The 22,241-nt window shown below is 42.8% G+C and overlaps 1 protein-coding gene across 1 annotated transcript in view; it reads left to right on the forward strand.

Annotated features, from left to right (window-relative positions):
* Nucleotides 1–22,241, forward strand: part of wdr33 (WD repeat domain 33) — a 158,762-nt gene that overhangs the window by 112,033 nt on the left and 24,488 nt on the right. The window contains exons 12-16 of the mRNA XM_063046180.1: nt 9,106–9,203; nt 9,822–9,908; nt 12,418–12,557; nt 13,382–13,534; nt 14,495–15,301. Coding sequence (XP_062902250.1) covers nt 9,106–9,203; nt 9,822–9,908; nt 12,418–12,557; nt 13,382–13,534; nt 14,495–15,301 — 1,285 coding nt within the window. The remainder of the gene's footprint in view (nt 1–9,105; nt 9,204–9,821; nt 9,909–12,417; nt 12,558–13,381; nt 13,535–14,494; nt 15,302–22,241) is intronic.

Genomic DNA, 22,241 nt, shown 5'->3' on the forward strand with positions numbered 1-22,241 from the left:
GCCACTTTTTCTGGCTAATTTCTTTGGAATTGATACTATCCCTAATTTCTCTTTGTCAGCCACGGGTGCACTACCTTCCTTGATTTATTCTTTTGCCAAACTGGGATGAACAATTGTTGTAGTTCATCCATGCAATCTTTAAATGCTTCCCATTGCATATCCACCGTCAATCCTTTAAGTGTCATTTGCCAGTCTATCTTAGCTAATTCACGTCTCATACCTTCAAAGTTACCCCTCTTTAAGTTCAGAACCTTTGTTTCTGAATTAACTATGTCACTCTCCATCTTAATGAAGAATTCCACCATATTATGGTCACTCTTACCCAAGGGGCCTCTCACGACAAGATTGCTAATTAACCCTTCCTCATTGCTCAAAACCCAGTCCAGAATAGCCTGCTCTCTAGTTGGTTCCTCGACATGTTGGTTCAAAAAACCATCCCGCATACATTCCAAGAAATCCTCTTCCTCAGCACCTTTACCAATTTGGTTCACCCAATCTACATGTAGATTGAAGTCACCCATTATAACTGCTGTTCCTTTATTGCACACATTTCTAATTTCCTGTTTAATACCATCCCCGACCTCACTACTACCGTTAGGTGGCCTGTACACAACTCCCACCAGCGTTTTCTGCCCCTTAGTGTTATGCAGCTCTACCCATATCGATTCCACATCTTCCCGGTTTATGTCCTTCCTTTCTATTGCGTTAATCTCCTCTTTAACCAGCAATGCCACCCCACCTCCTTTTCTTTCATGTCTATCCCTCCTGAATATTGAATATCCCTGAACGTTGAGCTCCCATCCTTGGTCACCCTGGAGCCATGTCTCTGTGATCCCAACTATATCATAATCATTAATAACAATCTGCACTTTCAATTCATCCACCTTGTTACGAATGCTCCTGGCATTGACACACAAAGCCTTCAGGCGCTCTTTTACAACTCTCTTAGCCCTTATACAACTATGTTGAAAAGTGGCCCTTTTTGATGCTTGCCCTGGATTTGTTGGCCTGCCACTTTTACTTTTCTCCTTACTACTTTTTGCTTCTACCCTCACTTTACACCCCTCTGTCTCTCTGCACTGGTTCCCATCCCCCTGTTGTGAACTAACCTCCTCTCGCCTAACCTCTTTAATTTGATTCCCACCCCCCCAACCATTCTAGCTTAAAGTCACCTCAGTAGCCCTCGCTAATCTCCGTGCCAGGATATTAGTCCCCCTAGGACTCAAGTGTAACCCGTCCTTTTTGTACAGGTCACGCCTGCGCCAAAAGAGGTCCCAATGATCCAAAAACTTGAATCCCTGCCTCCTGCTCCAATCCCTCAGCCATGCATTTATCCTCCACCTCATCACATTCCTACTCTCACTGTCGCGTGGCACAGGCAGTAATCCCGAGATTACTACCTTTGCGGTCCTTTTTCTCAACTCCCTTCCTAGCTCCCTATATTCTCCTTTCAGGACCTCTTCCCTTTTCCTACCTATGTCATTGGTACCTATATGTACCACGACCTCTGGCTCCTCACCCTCCCACTTCAGGATATCTTGGACACGATCAGAGATATCCTGGACCCTGGCACCAGGGAGGCAAACTACCATCCGGGTCTCTGCACTGCGTCCACAGAATCTTCTATCTGACCCACTTACTATCGAGTCCCCTATCACAACTGCCCTCCTCTTCCTTTCCCTATCCTTCTGAGCTACAGGGCCGGACTCTGTGCCGGAGGCACGGCCACTGTTGCTTCCCCCGGGTAAGCTGTCCCCCCCAACAGTACTCAAACAGGAGTACCTATTGTTAAGGGGCACAGCCACCGGGGTACTCTCTATTACCTGATTCTTCCCCTTCCCCCTCCTAACCGTGACCCACTTGTCTTCCTCCTGTGGCCCCGGTGTGACCACCTGCATATAACTCCTCTCTATCAACTCCTCACTCTCCCTGACCAGACGAAGGTCATCGAGCTGCAGCTCCAGTTCCGTAACGCGGTCCCTTAGGAGCTGCATCTCGATGCACTTGGCGCAGATGTTGACGTCCGGGAGGCTTGGAGACACCGAGAACAACAAACTGCCCTCACACTCATACTGCCCCTCTCCTCAAATAACAACAGAAAATGAATGCCAAACCTTCCTCGCCAAACCTTACATCACAAGTGATGTAAAATCCCACTGGGGATAGAAGCAAAATCCTCTATGGTGAAGACTGATGCATGAACTAACTGCCATTCCTTTGTTTCCTGTTATTAATTCGCCAGCCTCAATCTTTTGAGATCCCATGAAGTCATAAGACATAGGAGCAGAATTGAGCTATTCAGCCTATTGAGTCTGCTCTACCATTCTATTATGGCTGATTTATTATCCCTCTCAACCTCATACTCCTACCTTCTCCCTGTAATGCTTTACATCCTAATTAAACAAGAACCTATCTCAACCTCCACTTTAAATATACTCAATGACTTGGCCTCCAGAGCAGTCTGTGGCAATAAGTTCCATATATTCACTACTTCTGTCTAAATACATTCCTCCTCATCTCAGTTCTAAATGGATACCCTCTATTCTGAGTCTGTGCCTAGACTCACCCGCTATAAGAAACATCTTCTCTGCATCCACTCTAACTGAGCCTTTCAATATTCGATAAGATTTCAATGAACCCCCACCCCATTCTCTGGAAATGAATGGTAACATTGCTTTTGCCTTCCTTACTACCAACTCCACTCTCAAGTTAACTGTTAGGGAATCCTGCGCAACAAATCCCAAATCCTTTTGCACCTCTTGAGTTTTCAATTTTCTCCAATTTAGAAAATGGTCTACACTTTTATTTCTTTCCCCAAAGTGCATGACCATACATTTTCCCTGCACAATATTCCATCTGCCACTTCTTTACACATTCTCCTAATCTCTCTAAGTCCTTCTGCGGACTCTCTACTTACACAATATTACCTGCCCTTCTACCTATCTTCATATAGTGCACAAACATGGCCACAAAGCCACCAATTCCTTTATCCAAATCATTGATACATAACGTGAAAAGAAGCAGTTCCAACATCGACCCCTACAGAACACCAATAGTCCCTGGCAGCCAATCAGAAAAGACTACTTTTGTTCCCACTCTTTGCCTACTGCCAATCAACCAATCTACTGTCCATGCAAATATCTTTCCTGTGATACCATGGGCTCTTGTTCAGCAGCCTTATGTGCAGCACCTTGTCAAAGGTCTTCTGAAGATCCAAGTACACAAGATTCACTGATTATCCTTTGTCTATCCCATCTGTTATTTTCTCAAAGAATTTCAACAGATTTGTCAGTCAAGATTTCCCCTTAATGAAGCCATGATGACTTTGGCCTATTTTGTCAAGTGCCTTCAATTATCTCAAAACCTCAACTTTAATAACGGAGTCCAACATCTTTCAAGCATTGAAGTCAGACTAATTGGCCTATAATTTCCTTTCTTCTTCCTCCCTCCCTTCTTAGAGGGTGGAGTGACGTTTACAATTTTCCAGTTCTCTGGAACCATTCCAGAATATAGTGATTCTTGAAAGATCATTGCTCGTACCTCTGCAGTCTCTTCAGCTACCCCTTTCAGAACTCCAGGATGTAGTCCAACTGGTCTAGGTGACTTACCTACGTCAGATATTTCAACTTCCCAAGCACCTTCTCCTTGGTAATAGCAACTGCACTCACTTCTGCCCACTGACACTCTTAAATTTCTGGCATACTGCTAGTGTCTTTCACAGTGAAGACTGACACAAAATACTTAAGTTCTTCCACCATTTCTTTGTCCCCCATCATTAACTCTCCAGCATCATTTTTCACCAGCCTGATATCTACTCTTGCCTCTTTTACTCTTTATCTGAAAATAGTTTGATATCTTCTTTTATATTATTACCTATCTTATCTTCATATTTCACCTTTTCCCTCCTTATGGCTTTTCTGGTTGCCTGCTGTTGGTTTTTAAAATGTTCTCTATCCTCTTAACTTCCCACTAATTCTTGCTATATTATATGCCCTCTCGTTTTATGCTGTCAGGCTCAGTTGCCTCATCCTCCCTTTAGAATGCTACTTCATCTTCAGGATGTATCTATTGTTCCGTACCCCGTAACTGGGTTGCCAAACCAGCAGAAATGGATCACTCAGTTGGAGTCTGGAGTACTAGAACTAAGAAAGTTTTATTAAAGAAACAAGCAACACAGTAATCGAAAGGATAATAAATGCAACAATTCAACAATGATAACCACACATGTGCACAGAATTAAGATAACAGCATCAATCAAGCTCTATCGTTGTCTAGGGGTAAATGACCAATTTCAAAATGACTCAAAGTTCAGTCCAGTTAGTAGTCCAGTTCGCAGTAATCGTTGCCATGGCGATGGACAAGGTGGGGGAAGAGAGACATAGAATAGGAACAACTGATCATTCAGAACGGCTTCACTCACAGACCAGCGAGATGGCTCACAAACAGCATTTGGGCGGGTCCTTGGTGATGTCACCTGAGGTCACCGACTGTGACCCCTCCTCCAGATGCGGTCGATCCTCTGCAGTGAACCCGGCACCCAGGCAAGGGCGGACACACACCGGGTTCCCGCTGATTGTACCTTTCCACCCTTGTCGTTGTCTGGCACTTCTCACCCACTCGTGAGAGGCGCACCGCTTCCAGGGTCTCGTTACCTCGGGTGGCGTGTGTGTCGCCTTAGCGAACCTGTCCCTTTTTATCCCCCTGCTGGGGTATCGCCTGTCCATCACTTCAAACAGTTCAGGGTTCAAAGGGGGAGCCGCTCCAGACAGCTCCCTCTCCCACGTCCCTCCATTACACATCTCCAGACGCTGCTCCATTGTTCCTTATCTCTCCTTCCCCTGAGGGCAGGTGGCAGACCAACTGCTGATGCCACTGATGCTAGCCCAGGCCAGCAAACATCTTAATTTTATGTGTATTCTCGTAACACTATCTTGTACCTTGCAAATTACCCCCAGAAACTCACAGCTGTTGCTGTTCTGCCATCACCTATGCTAGTGTGCCCTTTCAATCAACTTTGGCCAGCTCCTCTCGTGCCTCTGTGATTCTGTTTACTCCATTGTAATACTGATACATCTGACTTTATCTTTGCTCTCTCAAAATACAGGGTAAATTCTATCATATTATGATCACTATCTCCTTAGGGTTTCTCTACCTTAAGCTCCGTATTCAAATCTGGTTCATTATACAACACCCAATCCATTTTGGGTTGCCGTTTTTTCCAGAATTACCATTTCCCTAGAGGGCTAAGCCACAAGCTGCTCTATAAAGCCATCTTGTAGACATTTTACAAATTACCACCCTTGGGATCCAGTGACTGCCTAATTTTCCCAATTACCTGCATATTGAAATTCCCCCATGATTGTCGTAACATTGTACTTTTGACATGCATTTTCTATCACTGTTGTAATTTGTAGCTCACATCCTGGTTACTGTTCAGAGGCCTATGTATAACTCCCAACAGGGTCTTTTTACTTTTGTAGTTTCTTAACTCTACCAACAATGATTCTACATCTTCTGATCCTCTGTCAACTCTTTCCAAGGATTTGATTTCATTCTGTACCAATGGAGCCATCCCACCCCCTCTGCCTACATGCCCATCCTTTCAATATAATGTGGATCTGTGGATGATAAGCTCCCAACTAAGATTTTCTTTCAGTCATGACTCTGTGCTGCCCACAACGTTATACCTGCCTAAGTAACTGCTTTACAAGATCGTCTACCTGATTCTGCATACTGCATGAATTCAAATATAACACCTTCAGTCCTGTATTCATCACCCTTTTGAATTTTTCCCCCATGTTGCACTTCAACTCATCCCACAGACTGCAGTTTTGCCCTATCATCCTGTTTGTCCTTCCTCACAGTCCCACTACACAGTGCATCTACTTGTATACCGGCTGCCTCATCTTCAGCCCTATCACTCCGGTTTCCAAACCCTTGCCAAATTTGTTTAAACCCTCCCCAACAATTCTAGTAAACATGCCTGCAAGGATATTGGTCCCTCTTGGTTCAGGTATAAGCTGTTCTTTTCACCAGAAGAGATCCCAATAATACAGATATTTGAAACCTTGCCCCCTACACCAATTCCTCAGCCACGGGTTCTTCTGTCATATCTTGCTATTCTTGCCCTTTCTGGTGAGTGGTAGAGATCACTACACTGGAGGTCCTGCTTTTCAGCTTTCTACCTAACTCCCTAAATTCTGTCTTCAGGACTTCCTCCCTTTTATTATTGAGGAGAACAGCCGCAGGGTACTCTGCACTGCCTGCCTATTCGTTTTCTCTCTTACAGGCCACCCAGGTACCTGCCTCCTGTAACTTTGGGGATGACTACCTCCCTTTAGCTCCTTTCTTAGTGAGGCCCTTCTTTGGTCAGGCTTTTGCATCGTAACTGTCTACATGATACGGTACACAAACCAAGGCAGTACGATATGGAGAGCATGCTGTTACTTGTGTAGCAGGCTCACCTGGCTCCATACAGTTGATGAATCCAGACTGTACAATTATTAAGGAAGTATATTTATGAATGTAAGCTTAAACAAACAGTTATGAAAGAAAAGAAAGAAAAAAAAACAAAAGGGCCCTTCATAATTAAACAGTCAAGTAGGCATAGGTTGGAGTTCAAATCTTCGAAATCTGTTGTGTCCGATGTACTCACAGTGCCAACTCCTGGTAGAATTCCTCCCAACGAATCTCACATTCCCACCGGATTCCTACTGCCGGTTCTCTCGAGTTTCTTCTCTCTCCATCTCCTGCCGACAAAGACCTCGACCCAACTCAATGTCCGTCACAAAATCTCTCCCCCAGCGTTCTCCAGAACCTTTTCCCATTTCCACTGTCCTGATTGGATGACACCACATTTCCTAAGCATCCCTTTATCTTTTTACAGGAATCCAAACACTACCGGCAGAACACATTGCTTCGTGCAGAAAACCATACCCTGTAACATTAGCAGTAAAGTCTTACTCTCTCGTCCCACCAAAAATAGTTATGTTTTTATGACTTTGAAATTTATCAACCCATCATTAATAACATTTTTTCAAAGGAACTTTGTGATGTCAGGATCTCCGATCCACCTGTAAATGGTAGTGACGTATCTCACTAAGGGGATAGGCACTACACTCTGTTCACTTTGTTCTCCTGGTTCATCATCGGCCAGCCTCTCTCCACGAATCTTTGCAGTGTCCCCACCCCCACTATACCAAACATTGATGCAGCCAGTTAGAATGCTCTCCGTGATACATCTGTAGAAATTTGTGAGTGTCTTCACTGACATACCAATGAAATATAGCCAGTGTTGTGCCTTCTTTTGTGACTGCCTCGATATGTTGGGCACAGGATAGATCCTCAGAGATGCTGACAGCCAGGAACTTGAAATTACTCACTCTTTCCACTTCTGATCCCTCTAGGAAGACTGGTGTGTGTCTTACCCTTTCTGAAGTCCATAATCAATTTTTGTGGTCACTGATACCGAGTCCAAGGTTGTTGCTGTGACACCAGTCAAATAGTTGATACATCTTGCTCCTGAACGCCTTTTCATCACCATTTGAAATTCTGCCAACAATAGTTGTGTCATCACAAATTTATTGATGGCATTTGAGTTATGCCTAGCTACACAGTCTTGGGTGTAGAGCATTGGGCTAAGCATACGTCCCTCAGGTGTGCCAGTATTGATTCTCACCAACAATCACCACTTCGTATTTCCTACATTTTCAATTTAGCATTACTCTTGACCTCTTGTTAAGTGCAGATTGTGCCTCATTCTCATGGAATCCTTCTGATTGGGATAAGTTCCTTGCTGAGCATTAGGGACCAGTGGTTTGAATACTTGTGCTGTTCATTTACTTCTCTCAGCCTATTTTCTTAGTCCACCTTAGACAACCTCTCCTTCATACCTTTATAAATGCTCTAAATACGTTCAAGACCATGATTATGGTGCCATGGTCTTCACCCTCAGACCGCATCTAGAATTCTATCATATTTTGGTCGATATTTCCCAGGAAATCTTTAACCACAAGATTTCTTATTACTTCATCCTAATTACTTCTCACTAAATCTAAAATAGCTTGTTCCCAGGTTGATTCTGCAATATACTATCTTAAGCAGACATCTCTGATACATATTCCACAGATTATTTTATTCTGTAAGATAATCTTGTCAATTTGGTTTGTTCAATCAGTAAGTAAATTAAAATCACCCATGGCAACTGTAGTACCTTATTGAAGGTCACATTTGTGGAATCCATAGACTACTCCTACCCATGTATTCTTTCATGATTTCAACCCAAACCAAACGTTACTATTCACTGCTCTGTAAAGTGACTCAGCATCACTCTCATTCCATCCTTGTTTAACAACATACTCTTGCCTCCTTTCCCTTTGGCCTGTTGTTTTGGACTCCACAACCGCATCCCTGTTATTAATCATACTAATTTGTTGCTATCTGTGGTATCAGCCTATCTATTGCTGTGTGCATTGAAATAAAGACACTAGATCTTTGATTTTTTGCAGTTTTTCCTAACACTATTGCTCTTTGAGGCATATTTTCTATCCCAGCCTGCTGCACTTTGCTTCTCAATTTCCCCATCACTATCCTGTGCCACTTCTCTCTCATTTCCTCATGATTAAAACATATGCTCTTGGATCCAATCCTCTTCCTATTTATTTTAGTGCTCTGTCTACAATCCTATTTATGCGGTTCGTCAGGATACTTGTCCTGGCGCAATTGAGGTGAAATCCATCCTGTTGGTAGAACTCTCATTTCCTGGTACTGGTTCCAGTGCCCCATGAATCTGAACCCTTGTTTATCACAATAAACTTTGAACCATGAAGTTAATTTTCTAAACCTGTTTATCCTTTGCCAATTTTCAGATGGTAATAATCCAGAGATAATCACCCAGTTTTGTTTCCAAGCTCCTTTCTAGTCCTAGCTATTTTATTAGTTCTTACATTGAATCCTATCCCTCTCTCAAGTTACACACTTTCTGAAGTTCTCCTCCAGCCTAGAAGCAATGTCCTAACCCTAGCACCAGGCAGGCAACACAATCTTAGAGGATCTCTGTTTTGTGTCAGTTCCCCTAACTCTGTCCTCTGTGACTTCCATCTGCAGCAAATTCTGGACGAGAAATAGACCTGGAGATAAAATGAGAGATCGCTACAATCTCAACCTGCTTCCAGGAATGTCGGATGAAGCAGTGGGAGAGTATGGTAAGTGAGGAATATGCCTTGGTAGCATACATTATGCAGTGTTTTACAATGGAATAAATAGCAGAAGCAACCAGACTGTAATGTGATTGCAGTTCACATTTGATTTCTAATTTACAATGTAATCTAATATATTAATGTAAAATGTATCACAGTCTTTCCACAATAATTGTTTCTGTGTATGATTGTAATCTGATTCATCCAGTTATATCTGGAATTCAGAGAGCACAAAAGATTTTTGTAGCCTCTTAGAAAGTTTCACAGGGCTGAGAATAACTTCCACTACTGGTCTGTGTACTCTTATGTGATTGGCAAGACCAATGTGAGACGTATTAATTCACAGGAGGAGCAAGAAATGACAACAGGTGAGGCATAGTTTGGAAGGTGTATACACTCCCTCCACCTTTTTCATAGGATTCCTCTTCACTCCCGGTGAAGAGACTCCAGGTTCTGAATGCCTCTTCTCCATTGTGAACCATCATGGAAGAAGTCTACTCTAGTTTATAATACCTCTTGTCCAAGTATAGTGGTCATGGTGGAAAGAAACATTTAAGTATAATAGTACATAAAGATGAAACTCTGTATATATCCTGAAGTTTTGTTTATTATGGAATTTCGCAGATGACATTGAGCCAAACAGTCTATCCAGTATTCCTGGGATGGGCATTCCAGACCAGTTGAAACAAGCCTTGGAGCTGGAACAGACCAGTAAGTAGTCTACAAAGAAGTTAACGGTAACAGCCAGGGGATGAGCTTCACCATGTTTTGCTGTGGCCTAGTAGTCAGAAAGTAGCTGCAATTGATTTAAGTTTAGAAGTTACACTAAGTAAATGGTCTGGAATTAACTGAAAAGCTGTGGTTGATGCATTCAACATGAAATCCTTACCTTAGGAGGGGGAAGGTCACTGTAACTTGTGAAATAGTTAGCAGTTTACTATATTAACTTTGAGCTATGTGCCACCTCATGATAGGCTCATCCAGTAAAGAAGATGCATTCTATCCACAGTGACCTGGACGCTTGGATTCAGAATTGGCTTGCTCATAGATTGATGGGTCAAGACTACTGGTGTTGTGGATAAGTTAAAGAGCAAATACACAGTTAATGGCAGGATCCTTAACAGTATTGATGTACAGAGAGGTCTTAGAGTCCAAGGCCATAGATCCCTGAAAGTGGCTGTGCAGATTGGTAGGATGATAAAGAAGACGTATGGTGTGTTTGCCTTTAGTAGTCAAGGCACTGAGTTCAAGAGTTAGAGTCATACAATCCAGAAGCAGGCCCTTCAATTCAACTGATCCAAAATTCCCATTTAAGCTAGTCCCATCTGGCTGCGATTTTACCCATGTCCTTCTTTTTAAATGTAACGTCTGTGACCCCAACTGACTCCCGTTGCCTAGGGTGAATAGCTGTCGACCCCGCCAAACAGTACAAATGCTTTGGTGCGGATACAGTGTGAGGCACCCAAATATCAGCCACAACAGAAATATCAAACAATATACAAAGTGCGAATAAAGAAATATATTTTATAGTAATTCCTGGTGAGGGGTTAGTAGAAACAACTAAAAGAAAAGGCGCCGCATAAGTAAACTTATCAGTCATGCACATAATATTTTAATACGTTGGAGCTCTTGCCTCTGATTCCATCCACAATGTCCTTCCGAGACCTCAGCCACCATACGAACCGTCGAGACCTGGTATCTGCCGCCCTGGAACCGCTGTCCGTTCCCCACACATCCGTCCTCTCCGCTCGCCTCCCGAAAAAACCCATGAGCCCCAGCTCAGCATACACATACAAGATAGCATAACATAGCTTTCATTGGTTAGTTCCTCCGTTATCTATAACTATAACCCAAACACTTCAGCAACAGAGAACATTTCCTCATAGTTATCATTACAAAGAAGTCATTTCATTATAACACTTCATTTTATAATAAGCAGTTAACGGTCCAGTTAATATTACTGAGAACCCTACATAAAAAATACCTTTACTATCCATGTACCTATCCAAATACTTTTGAAATGATTTTAATGCCTCAACCACTTCCTCTGGCTACTCATTCCATGTACAGACCACCCCTCTGGGTGGAAAACGTTGTTACCTTAAGTTCCTATTAAATTTCTCCCCTGTCACCGTAAATATCTTGATTCCCCAACCCTGGGAACAAGACTGCATGCATTCAGATTCAAGTTTATTGTTACTGACATATTGTGAAATTTCCTGTTCCTGCAGCAGTAAAGTGCAGGCATAAGAAATTGCTATAAGCTACAATGAAAAATAAGTAAGTAGCACAAAAGAGAGAGGGCGAGATAGTGTTCATGAGTTCATGGACAATTCAGAAACCTGATAGCAGAGGGAAAGAAGCTGCTGCTATAACATTGAGTGTGGGTCTTCGGTCTCTTGTACATCCTCCCTGATGGTAGTAATCAGAAGAGGGGATGTCCCTGATGGTGAGGGTCCTTAAAGATGGATGCCACTGTCTTGAGGTACTGCCTTTTGAAGATATTCTGAATAGTAGGAAGCTGTGCCCATGCTGAAGATGGCTCGAGTTCACAATCCTTTGAGGCCTCTTGTGCATTGGCATTTCCGTACCAGGTAGTAATGCAACAGGTTAGAATGGTCTCTACAGAACATCTGTAGAAATGTGTTGTAGTCATACTAAATCTACTTGAATTCCTAATGGAGTATAGCCACAGGCATACCTTCATTGTGATTGTGTAAATATGTTGATCCCGGTATAGATCCTCTGAGATCTTGACACCTAGAGCATGACTGAACAACAGCCATTTTGTGGTGGGGTGTCGTAACATGGCTGAGAAATGAAAATTTGAGACAGTGTCGTGGCAGATGGAGTTGAAATCTATAACTTCTGGTGGGGAGGATGTTGGTTTGCATCAGCAACAAAATGACAGCCAGGATTTAGAGGAAATATGAGTTTGGCATTGTGGAAATCTTGAATTTGTTTTAAAACTTGCCTTTCTTTCACTAGCATTTAAAGAAATTATGTCAATTTGCAACTGTGCTAATCATGCTGTCATTAATTGGTAACCCAAATAATAATTTAATTACTGAAGGAGGTAACTGCTTTGCAATATTCTAGCAGTTTTTCCATTTAAATAGATTTTGGCTGCATTTGTGGTATGCGAAATGAGTCACTCCATAAATATTTTGAAAATACTCTGCCTAGCTTCATGGCCTTATAAAGCTTGATTTGTTTACAGACAAGGAAGAGGTGAATGAAGTGGAGATGGCAATCCCAGGATTGGATTGGGGCATGGATGAAGTGATGTTAAAGGATCAAAAGAAAGTAATACAGAAGAAAGTCCCTTATGCAAAGCCCATTCCCGTACAGTTTCAACAGGTTTGTCAAATCCAGTACACTTCATTCCTATGTAGGTTGACTTGCAAGGAACTGTACACAGTTGACAGTGACACTGAGCTTGATGGGTGGGGAGTATCTAGATTTAATATTTGCTTAGTGCTGATTTAGCCAAATTACTTGCAGTGCAATGGGAGTTTGATGCCCTAGTGTTTGTAGGAAGGAGAGAAATGAAATTTGATTGACCCATGGCAATTTCTGCTGAGAATTTAGTTTCTTGGATTTAAAAAAAAGGGCCTCTTTGAACATGAAAGTTGCCTATTATATTTGAATACTGCTATGGTTCATAGAATCCTATTCCTGTACAGTTTTCACCATTCACAAGAATGCCACGTGAGAGGAAGAGTATATTCAATAAATGGAAGCGGGCGGGCGGTGGGGGGAATGCCAATTGGCATGAAGAGTATTTCCAATAAGCAGGGAGTGGGGGGGGGGCGTGAAAGGAACACTTTTCATGTGCTGAGGATGTTTCAAAGCACTTCAGTACAGAAATTATTTTGAAGCTAGTCCAAATATGATATGAAACATGAGAGATGATGTATATACTAGAAATGAGAGAAAATATAGGACACTTCCTTACCAAGCTAAGAACTACACACATCTTTCAGCTTTTATGTATTAATGGCAGTTCATATTTATAGCTCCAGATAGACAAGTGACACCATGCTTGTACAACAATGAACAAAACTTCTTGTCAATTGAGTGAGGTAAAATGGTGGAATTCAAAGTGATGGGGTGGTGGTGGGAAGTTTGAAGATGGGAGAGATGTATCAATTTATGTAATAATGTTCTCATTTTACTGACAGGCATGGTCTCAGAATAAGGTTCTCACAGTCCCTGTTGAGGAGCCAAAGATTGAGAGAGCAGAGGAGAAGAAAAAGGATGAAAAGAAGAAATCTCAAGCAGAAATTGAACAGGAGATGGCTGCCCTCCAGTACACCAATCCATTGCTCCTGGAGGTTAGAGAGCTCCTTCGTTGTCTAAATCCTTTTAATCTGGATAGCTTGTAACCTGTTGTCAATCACAGTTTCCAGCTAACAAGGAGTTTACAACTTTTAGATGTGTTGCCATGTTGTTTTTGGTAATTTTTGCCCTGTTTAATATTTAAAAACAGATCAATTAAATGTTTGATCCAATATATGAAATAAATAAAATGCGGCATGAACCATGAAGGCATTGTTATTGCAAATCAGGATGTTACCTCATGCATGTTGTATCTGCGCAGAATGGTTTTGTAGTCTTGGTTGGTCAGGATAGAAAGGCTTATTGCCCTGGATGGTGTGCAATTCCCATTAGGAAATCATATCAGAATCCAGCAGCTAAACACATTTTATTGTGCTCTGAAACTTCAGGCGTTCCTTGAGACAAATACACGATAGCTGTTCTGCATGTGTCAATGTTGACCACATTTGCAATTGATGTAGCCACAGGCAGGGGACATGAACTTTGAGCCCCCACTCGTTTCTCACAGATCTACACTTCCAGGGGTAATAGATCGCCATTGTGGTGAACCCTTCCTTCCAGGGTCTTTGAGGCCATTTATAGCTCTTTTACTAATTTAAGATTAACAAACAGCAAATTCAGCTGATGAACTGAGGCAATAATCTGGATATCTCTCGTCAGGGCCAAAAACCTTTTTACATTGTAGATTTATTTCAATAATTGCAATTCTGTCATTGTTGTTTACATTGTGTTCACTATAAAATAATGGCAATTAAAGAAGTGCCCATTGCGGTTGGAATCAGAAGATAAAAAATAGCATTGTCTGATAGCGTTTCAAGCTCTACATTATACAATCCCCTTAAAGATTGCCACAACGAACGATATTATTCACTAGATTTCTTTGATAGACTGTGATACACTTAAAAATTGTGATACATTTATAAATTGTAAATAAGCTTCTCTTTTCTTCATCATAGCAACTGAAGATTGAGAGGATGGCACAGAAACAGGCGGAACAAGTTCAGCAGCAGCAGCAACAGCAACAGCAAGGTCCTTCTTTGGCACCACAGGCATTTCCGGGACAAGGGTTTATTCCACAGGGTCCACAAGGATTTCAGCAGGCACATCCACCTCAACAGATGCAGATGAACATGCCTGTTGGACCCTCAGGACCACAAGGCAATTTTAGAGCACCAGCACCTCCAGGACAAATGGGTCCTCAAGTCCCTCCACTAATGCAGGGACCTGTTGGGTCTCAAGGATTAATGGGACCCCAAGGACACGCAGGACCACAAGGAATTCATGGTCCAGGAGGCCATCCAGGACCCCAGGGTTACCCAGGACCCCAGGGTCACCCAGGGCCACATGCATCACAAGGTTTTCCAGGTCCCCAAAATCACCCTGGGCCACAAGGACAGCAAGGACCCCATGTTCAGCAAGGTTTAGGACCCCAAGGTCATCCAGGTTCACAAGGACATCAAGGGCCCCAAGGATTACCTGTGGGACAAGGAATGCAAGGGCCATCTGGTCCAAGAGGAATCCAAGGCCCTCCACTGCAGGGACCTCCACAGGGAATGCAAGGACATCCCCAGGGAATGCAAGGACATCCCCAGAGCATGCAAGGACCACAGGGGCCTCAAGGGCCACAGTGTGCAGCAGGAGGACCACCACATTCTCAGCAGGGTGCTTCAAACACTCAAGGGCCACCTCATCAAGCAGCTTCCTTTCAACAGCCAACTAAACCATCATTGCTGGGTGATGGACCCAGAATGCCATTTAATCAGGTGAGCCATTCTGTGAATACTAGGTGTCCCACAATAGACAGTAGTTATATCCATACACTGTGCAAAGTAACTGAAGATCCAAGGAAGCTTGCATTTATGTTTCAGTTGAATTGTTGTACACTTGTGATAATTCAAAATGTTATGGAGATTTTAAATAAACTTTCTTCAATCTGGATAATTGAAATCACTAATCCCTTTGCTGGTGTTTTGCTGAATCATATTTCCATTGCTAATTTTCAGCTGTTCACCCCCAAAATGCTAAATATTGGCAGCATGATTGATGTAATGGAATGTCAGTTGCAGAGACTCAAATGCAGAAAAAGTACCAGAGCCTGTTTCAGTGAGGCAGCCATGATGAATGTATTTGGTTATACACAGAATCCCTGTCTTTCTGAACTATTGAATGTATTTGCAAAGTAAAAGCTTATGTTGCCATGCTTTAGAACAATGTTACTGTGCTGAAGTAAAGGTCATTCTTGGAATAAATTCTGTATTGGTAGTCTCCAACCTAATAGTGTCAACGGAGGTCACTAACGTCCGGTAATCACTCCCCTCTGTAACCCCTTCTCTTCCTCCCCCCTTCCTTTGTTTTCACACACTCCTCTGGCTCCTCTACTCTTTTTTTTTTCCTTCCCATCCTAATGAGACGTACCCATTACCTTCATTTTTCTTTGGTTCCCCACTTCCTTTACTCTATTTTTTCATGATCTACTGTCCTCCCTATCAGATTCGTTATTTTTCAGTCCTTTCCCTCGCCTACCACCTTCCAGCTTCTCACGTCACTCGCTCCTCCATCTTCCTACCTGCCAACCCACCCCCCCCCACCCTGTCACCTGGATTCACCTATCACCAGCGAGCTCATGCTTCTCTCCTTCTCTCCTTTCACTTTGTCCTTCCAGTTGCGATGAAGGGTTTCAACCAAAAATATTGATTGTTCATTTTCCTCCATAAATACTGCCTGACCTGCTGAAGTTCTCCAGTGTTTTGTTTGTGTTATTCCAGATTTCCAGCAGTTTCTTGGAATAAATATTCATTTTAATGACAGCTTCTAAATATATTAGAAATAGGGCTTTAACATTTTACCCTAATATTCTGGTCTGTCATGTGCAAACGGCTTTAATATTTGCAGGAGTATTCCAACATTGCATTAAAATTAACGACTAAGAGGTCCGCATCTCTGAGGAACTATCTCAGCTGGAAGAACCTGCATTGAATGTAGAACGATCTTAGAAAATGCAGTAAGCCAATCTGTAACTCAGATGCATTCAGTAAACTTTAAGACAGCCCTTGATCTCAGTGAATTACATCTGCTTTAAAGAATCACCATGCATTAAATATAGGCCTCTTGTATTTAGGATCTATACAGAGAAGCATGAAACCTTAATATTTTGGCTCAGAGATGAATACTGCCATCTGTTTCATACCAAGAGCAGTGCACGTGTTTGAAGTATGTAGAAACTTCTTTGAAGTTGGCCAGATGGACATCACAGAGCTTTTGCCTTACCTTTTGAGGTTTACAATTTCAAACACATGGCTGAGAGCGGATGGTTCAACACACCATTTCTCAATCTAGTTCACTATTATTTAAGTGATGTATGTGTTGTATGCAAGGCCAGTGTTTTTGTCTGCCTATATCTGTGAGATGTGTGGCAATTCTAAACCCTTACCCATAACTTCATTCATATTTCTTCAGGTCTGAAGTCACATTTCTTCCCTAAAAGGTAGTAGTGAGTAAAATGGGAATTTACAACAATTTTGTAGTTTCACCAGTACTAATCAAGCTTTTTTGCTGAACTAAATTATAAATTTCTCAGCTTCTCAGGTGGGATTTGAACTTTTATTTCTGGATCATTAGCGCAGGCCTCCGGATAACTAGAGTAAACTTCAGTAATTGCTCTACACACTACTATATGGTGTCATGATTTGTTTCAGAGTGCACATTTCTTTTTTGATAGAAAATTTAATTTCCTGCAACATATCTGTATGTTGTGAATAGTAAATCAGTTAGCAAATCAGTCAAAAAGTTTTACATCAAAATTCATATTATGATGTAGATTGATAGTCTGTCAACAAATTTTATTGAAAAATTGTGGAAGTGTTTTATTGACGTCTTGACTGTGATCATGTATTGATCAAGCAGATTAGTTCTGATTAATGGTAAAGATCCTATGATAGTATTGGAAGAGGTGCAGATAGCCACATCATCAAAAGTCTTGGTTCACAGAGAGAGGTTATGTGCTATAGTATTGCTAATAGAATGGCTATAATGACTGTTCAAAACACTCCTGGCTAGCTTTGATGATATCTGTATGCTCCAGTTCATTCACCACTATGCTGCCCTGTCTTAACCCATACTCAGCCCCATTCTGTTATCATCTTCAGTTCCCAGCTGAGCAATAGGTCCATGTTAAAATTTCCATTCTCATTGAATTCTTTTATGGTCTAGTGTTTCTTTGTAATGTCCTCTAAGTTGTTTGCTGCCCTTCAACTCTGACAAGACTGTGACTTGTGTATAAGATTCCAACCTTGCCAATATTCGGATGTTATTGGACCTCTCCCTAAAGATGCAAAATGTGAGCTCTCAATAATCTTGAGGGTTCTAGTAGTTTCATCCTTTTGGAAGGTATAACAGGGTACTCTGGATAGATAATGCTGAATCTAATAAGTTCTGTAAGCCAGAATGAATCTATTGTACTGATTCCTGTTGTCACAACACCATAGAATCCAGGGAATATGTGATGTAACATCACTGTACTTCATGCATTAATGGAAGAATACAATGCCTTATAAAAGTATTCAGCCCCGAATCCTTTGTTTACATAGATGTGTATTTCAACCAGGGATTTTGATCATTTTAATTGCGAATTTCTATTTATCTACCGCACGATTTTTTTTCCAAGTAGAGCCCCCCAGGAAAATAGAGAAAATGCTAAAGCATGTAAAACTAAAAATTCAGAAAACTGAAATGTCAGCACTTCAAAAGTATTCATCCTCTTTTAATTCAACTTTGTTGAATCATCTCTTGCAGTGATGACAGCCAGTAGTCTTTTTGGATAAGTCTCTATTAGCTTTGCTCAATGTGATGGAGCAAAATTTGCCCATTCCTCTTTGCAAAATTGCTCAAGCTGTGCCAGGTTAGTTGGGGACAGGCAATGGACAGTAGTCTTGAGGTCTTGTCAGGGATGTTCGATTGTGTTAAGGTCAGGACTCTGGGCCACTCAAGGACATCAATTTTCTTCATCTGAAGCCACTCCATGGTTGCTGACGATGTGCTTTGGGCCCTTGACCTGCTTCCACCTGGCTAGCAGGTTTTTATCCAGGATCTCTCTGTATTAACGCAACAGGAATTCTGCAGATGCTGGAAATTCAAGCAACACACATCAAAGTTGCTGGTGAACGCTGCAGGCCAGGCAGCATCTCTAGGAAGAGGTACAGTCGACGTTTCAGGCCGAGACCCTTCGTCAGGACTAACTGAAGGAAGAGTTAGTAAGAGATTTGAAAGTGGGAGGGGGAGGGGGAGATCCAAAATGATAGGAGAAGACAGGAGGGGGAGGGATGGAGCCAAGAGCTGGACAGGTGATTGGCAAAAGGGATATGAGAGGATCATGGGACAAGAGGCCCAGGGAGAAAGACAAGGCGGGGGAGGAAACCAGAGGATGGGTAAGGGGTATAGTCAGGGGGACAGAGGGAGAAAAAGGAGAGTGAGAGAAAGAATGTGTGTATAAAAATAAATAACGGATGGGGTACAAGGGGGAGGTGGGGCATTAGCGGAAGTTAGAGAAGTCGATGTTCATGCCATCAGGTTGGAAGCTACCCAGACGGAATATAACGTGTTGTTCCTCCAACCTGAGTGTGGCTTCATCTTTACAGTAGAGGAGGCCGTGGATAGACATGTCAGAATGGGAATGGGATGTGGAATTAAAATGTGTGGCCACTGGGAGATCCTGCTTTCTCTGGCGGACAGAGCGCAGGTGTTCAGCAAAGCGGTCTCCCAGTCTGCGTCGGGTCTTGCCAATATATAGAAGGCCACATCGGGAGCACCGGACACAGTATATCACCCCAGCCGACTCACAGGTGAAGTGTCGCCTCATCTGGAAGGACTGTCTGGGGCCCTGAATGGTGGTAAGGGAGGAAGTGTAAGGGTATGTGTAGCACTTGTTCCACTTACAAGGATAAGTGCCAGGAGGGAGATCAGTGGGGAGCGATGGGGGGGATGAATGGACAAGGGTGTCGCGTAGGGAGCGATCCCTGCGGAAAGCAGAGGGGGGCGGGAGGGAAAGATGTGCTTAGTGGTGGGATCCCGTTGGAGGTGGCAGAAGTTACGGAGAATAATATGTTGGACCCGGAGGCTGGTGGAGTGGTAGGTGAGGACCAGGGGAACCCTATTCCTAGTGGGGTGGCGGGAGGATGGAGTGAGAGCAGATGTGCGTGAAATGGGGGAGATGCGTTTGAGAGCAGAGTTGATAGTGGAGGAAGGGAAGCCCCTTTCTTTAAAAAAGGAGGACATCTCCCTCGTCCTGGAATGAAAAGCCTCATCCTGAGAGCAGATGCGGCGGAGACGGAGGAATTGCGAGAAGGGGATGGCATTTTTGCAAGAGACAGGGTGAGAAGAGGAATAGTCCAGATAGCTGTGAGAGTCAGTAGGCTTATAGTAGACATCAGTGGATAAGCTGTCTCCAGAGACAGAGACAGAAAGATCTAGAAAGGGGAGGGCGGTGTCGGAAATGGACCAGGTAAACTTGAGGGCAGGGTGAAAGTTGGAGGCAAAGTTAATAAAGTCAACGAGCTCAGCATACGTGCAGGAAGCAGCGCCAATGCAGTCGTCGATGTAGCGAAGGAAAAGTGGGGGACAGATACCACAATAGGTTTGGAACATAGATTGTTCCACAAAGCCAACAAAAAGGCAGGCATAGCTAGGACCCATACGGGTGCCCATAGCTACACCTTTAGTTTAGAGGAAGTGGGAGGAGCCAAAGGAGAAGTTACTAAGAGTAAGGACTAATTCCGCTAGACAGAGCAGAGTGGTGGTAGAGGGGAACTGATTGGGTCTGGAATCCAAAAAGAAGCGGAGAGCTTTGAGACCTTCCTGATGGGGGATGGAAGTATAAAGGGACTGGACATCCATGGTGAAAATAAAGCAGTGGGGGCCAGGGAACTTAAAATCATCGAAAAGTTTAAGAGCGTGAGAAGTGTCACGAACATAGGTAGGAAGGGATTAAACAAGGGGGGATAAAACCGTGTCGAGGTATGCAGAAACGAGTTCGGTGGGGCAGGAGCAAGCTGAGACAATAGGTCTGCCAGGACAGGCAGGTTTGTGGCTCTTGTGTAGGAGGTAGAAACGGGAAGTGCGGGGTGTGGGAACTATAAGGTTGGTAGCAGTGGATGGGAGATCCCCTGAGCAGATAAAGTCGGTGATGGTGTGGGAGACAATGGCCTGGTGCTCCTTAGTGGGGTCACGATCGAGGGGTAAATAAGAGGAGGTATCCGCCCTCTCTTCCCCACCCCCCCGTCTTTCTCCCCGGACCTCCTGTCCCCATGATCCTCTCATATTCCCTTTGCCAATCACCTATCCAGCTCTTGGCTCCATCCCTCCCCGTCCTGTCTTCTCCTATTATTTTGGATCTCCCCCTCCCCCTCCCACTTTCAAATCTCTTACTAACTCTTCCTTTAGTTAGTCCTGACGAAGGGTCTCGACCTGAAACGTCGACTGTACCTCTTCCTAGAGATGCTGCCTGGCCTGCTGCGTTCACCAGCAACTTTGATGTGTGTTGCTCTCTCTGTATTAAGCAACATTCACCTTCCCATCAATCCTGATCAGATTTCCAGTCCATTCTGCTGAAAAGCATCCCCATAGCATGATGCTACCTCCACCATACTTTACAGTAGGGATGGTGTTATCTGGTTGATTCTCAGTATTAAGTTTACGCTGCATGTACTGCTTAGTGTTGAGATCAAAAAGTTCCATTTTAGTCTTGTCCAACCACAAGACCACCTTCCACATCTCTACAGTATCTTCTAAGTAATGCTTTGCAAAGTCATTCAGGGCAAGAATATGCTTTTTTTAGCCAGCGCTGCCTCCTTGCTAACCTTCCGTAAATACCCTTTTTGTGCAAGGCCACAGAGATCGTGGAGCCATGAACTTCATCTCCATTTGCAGCCACTGACTTCTGCAGTTCACTCAGAGTGATTGTTGTTATCACAGTAGCCACACTTATAAGTGTCATTCTTTTCTGGCGACTAAGTTTAAAGGGGCAGCCTGACCTAGGCAGTGTGGCTGTGGTTTCATTTTTCCCACTTTTTCACAATGAGCTCCAAGATATGTTCAGTGCCTTTGAGATGGTCTTGTACCCTTTCCCAGATTTGTGCTTCTCTGTTATATCCCTGACTTGTCTTGAATGCTCTTTTGTCTTCATTTTTGTCTGGTCCGATGAACATCTACAATACTATTGGACCTTACAGAGAGAGGGGAGTATTTATTCTTATGAGGTGATTCTCCAATTTTCTACATCAACAATTTGAGTAAGTTGACAAGGTAATATATTGCACCTGACGAAAGTTAGTGTAATAATTACAAAGGGATGAGTACTTTTTCAGCCTCAGAATTTTTATTTTTTGATTTTTAGTAAATTGTTGACAGATTATGGAATTTTGATTTAACGTAATGCAAAATGTTTTATAGATTAGCTCAAAAAATCCCAAGTTGAATATATTTTAAATTTTAAAAATGAAACAGTAAAAAATATGAGTAAAAAATTGTCCAAGGCATTTTAAGTATGCTTTTGAGCTCTCTTTATTCAAATAAAAAATATTGATGTATCTGTTTACCTTTTTGGAGGGAATACATGTGATTACCAAAATCTCATGACTTGCTAGGAAACTGAGAGAAGCTCATGAGCCCAGTAATTGGAAGAAAGTCATAAACATACACATACGTTTAAAT

The sequence above is a fragment of the Mobula hypostoma genome, chromosome 4 (assembly GCF_963921235.1).
Source record: "Mobula hypostoma chromosome 4, sMobHyp1.1, whole genome shotgun sequence".
NCBI classification, from domain to species: domain Eukaryota; kingdom Metazoa; phylum Chordata; class Chondrichthyes; order Myliobatiformes; family Myliobatidae; genus Mobula; species Mobula hypostoma.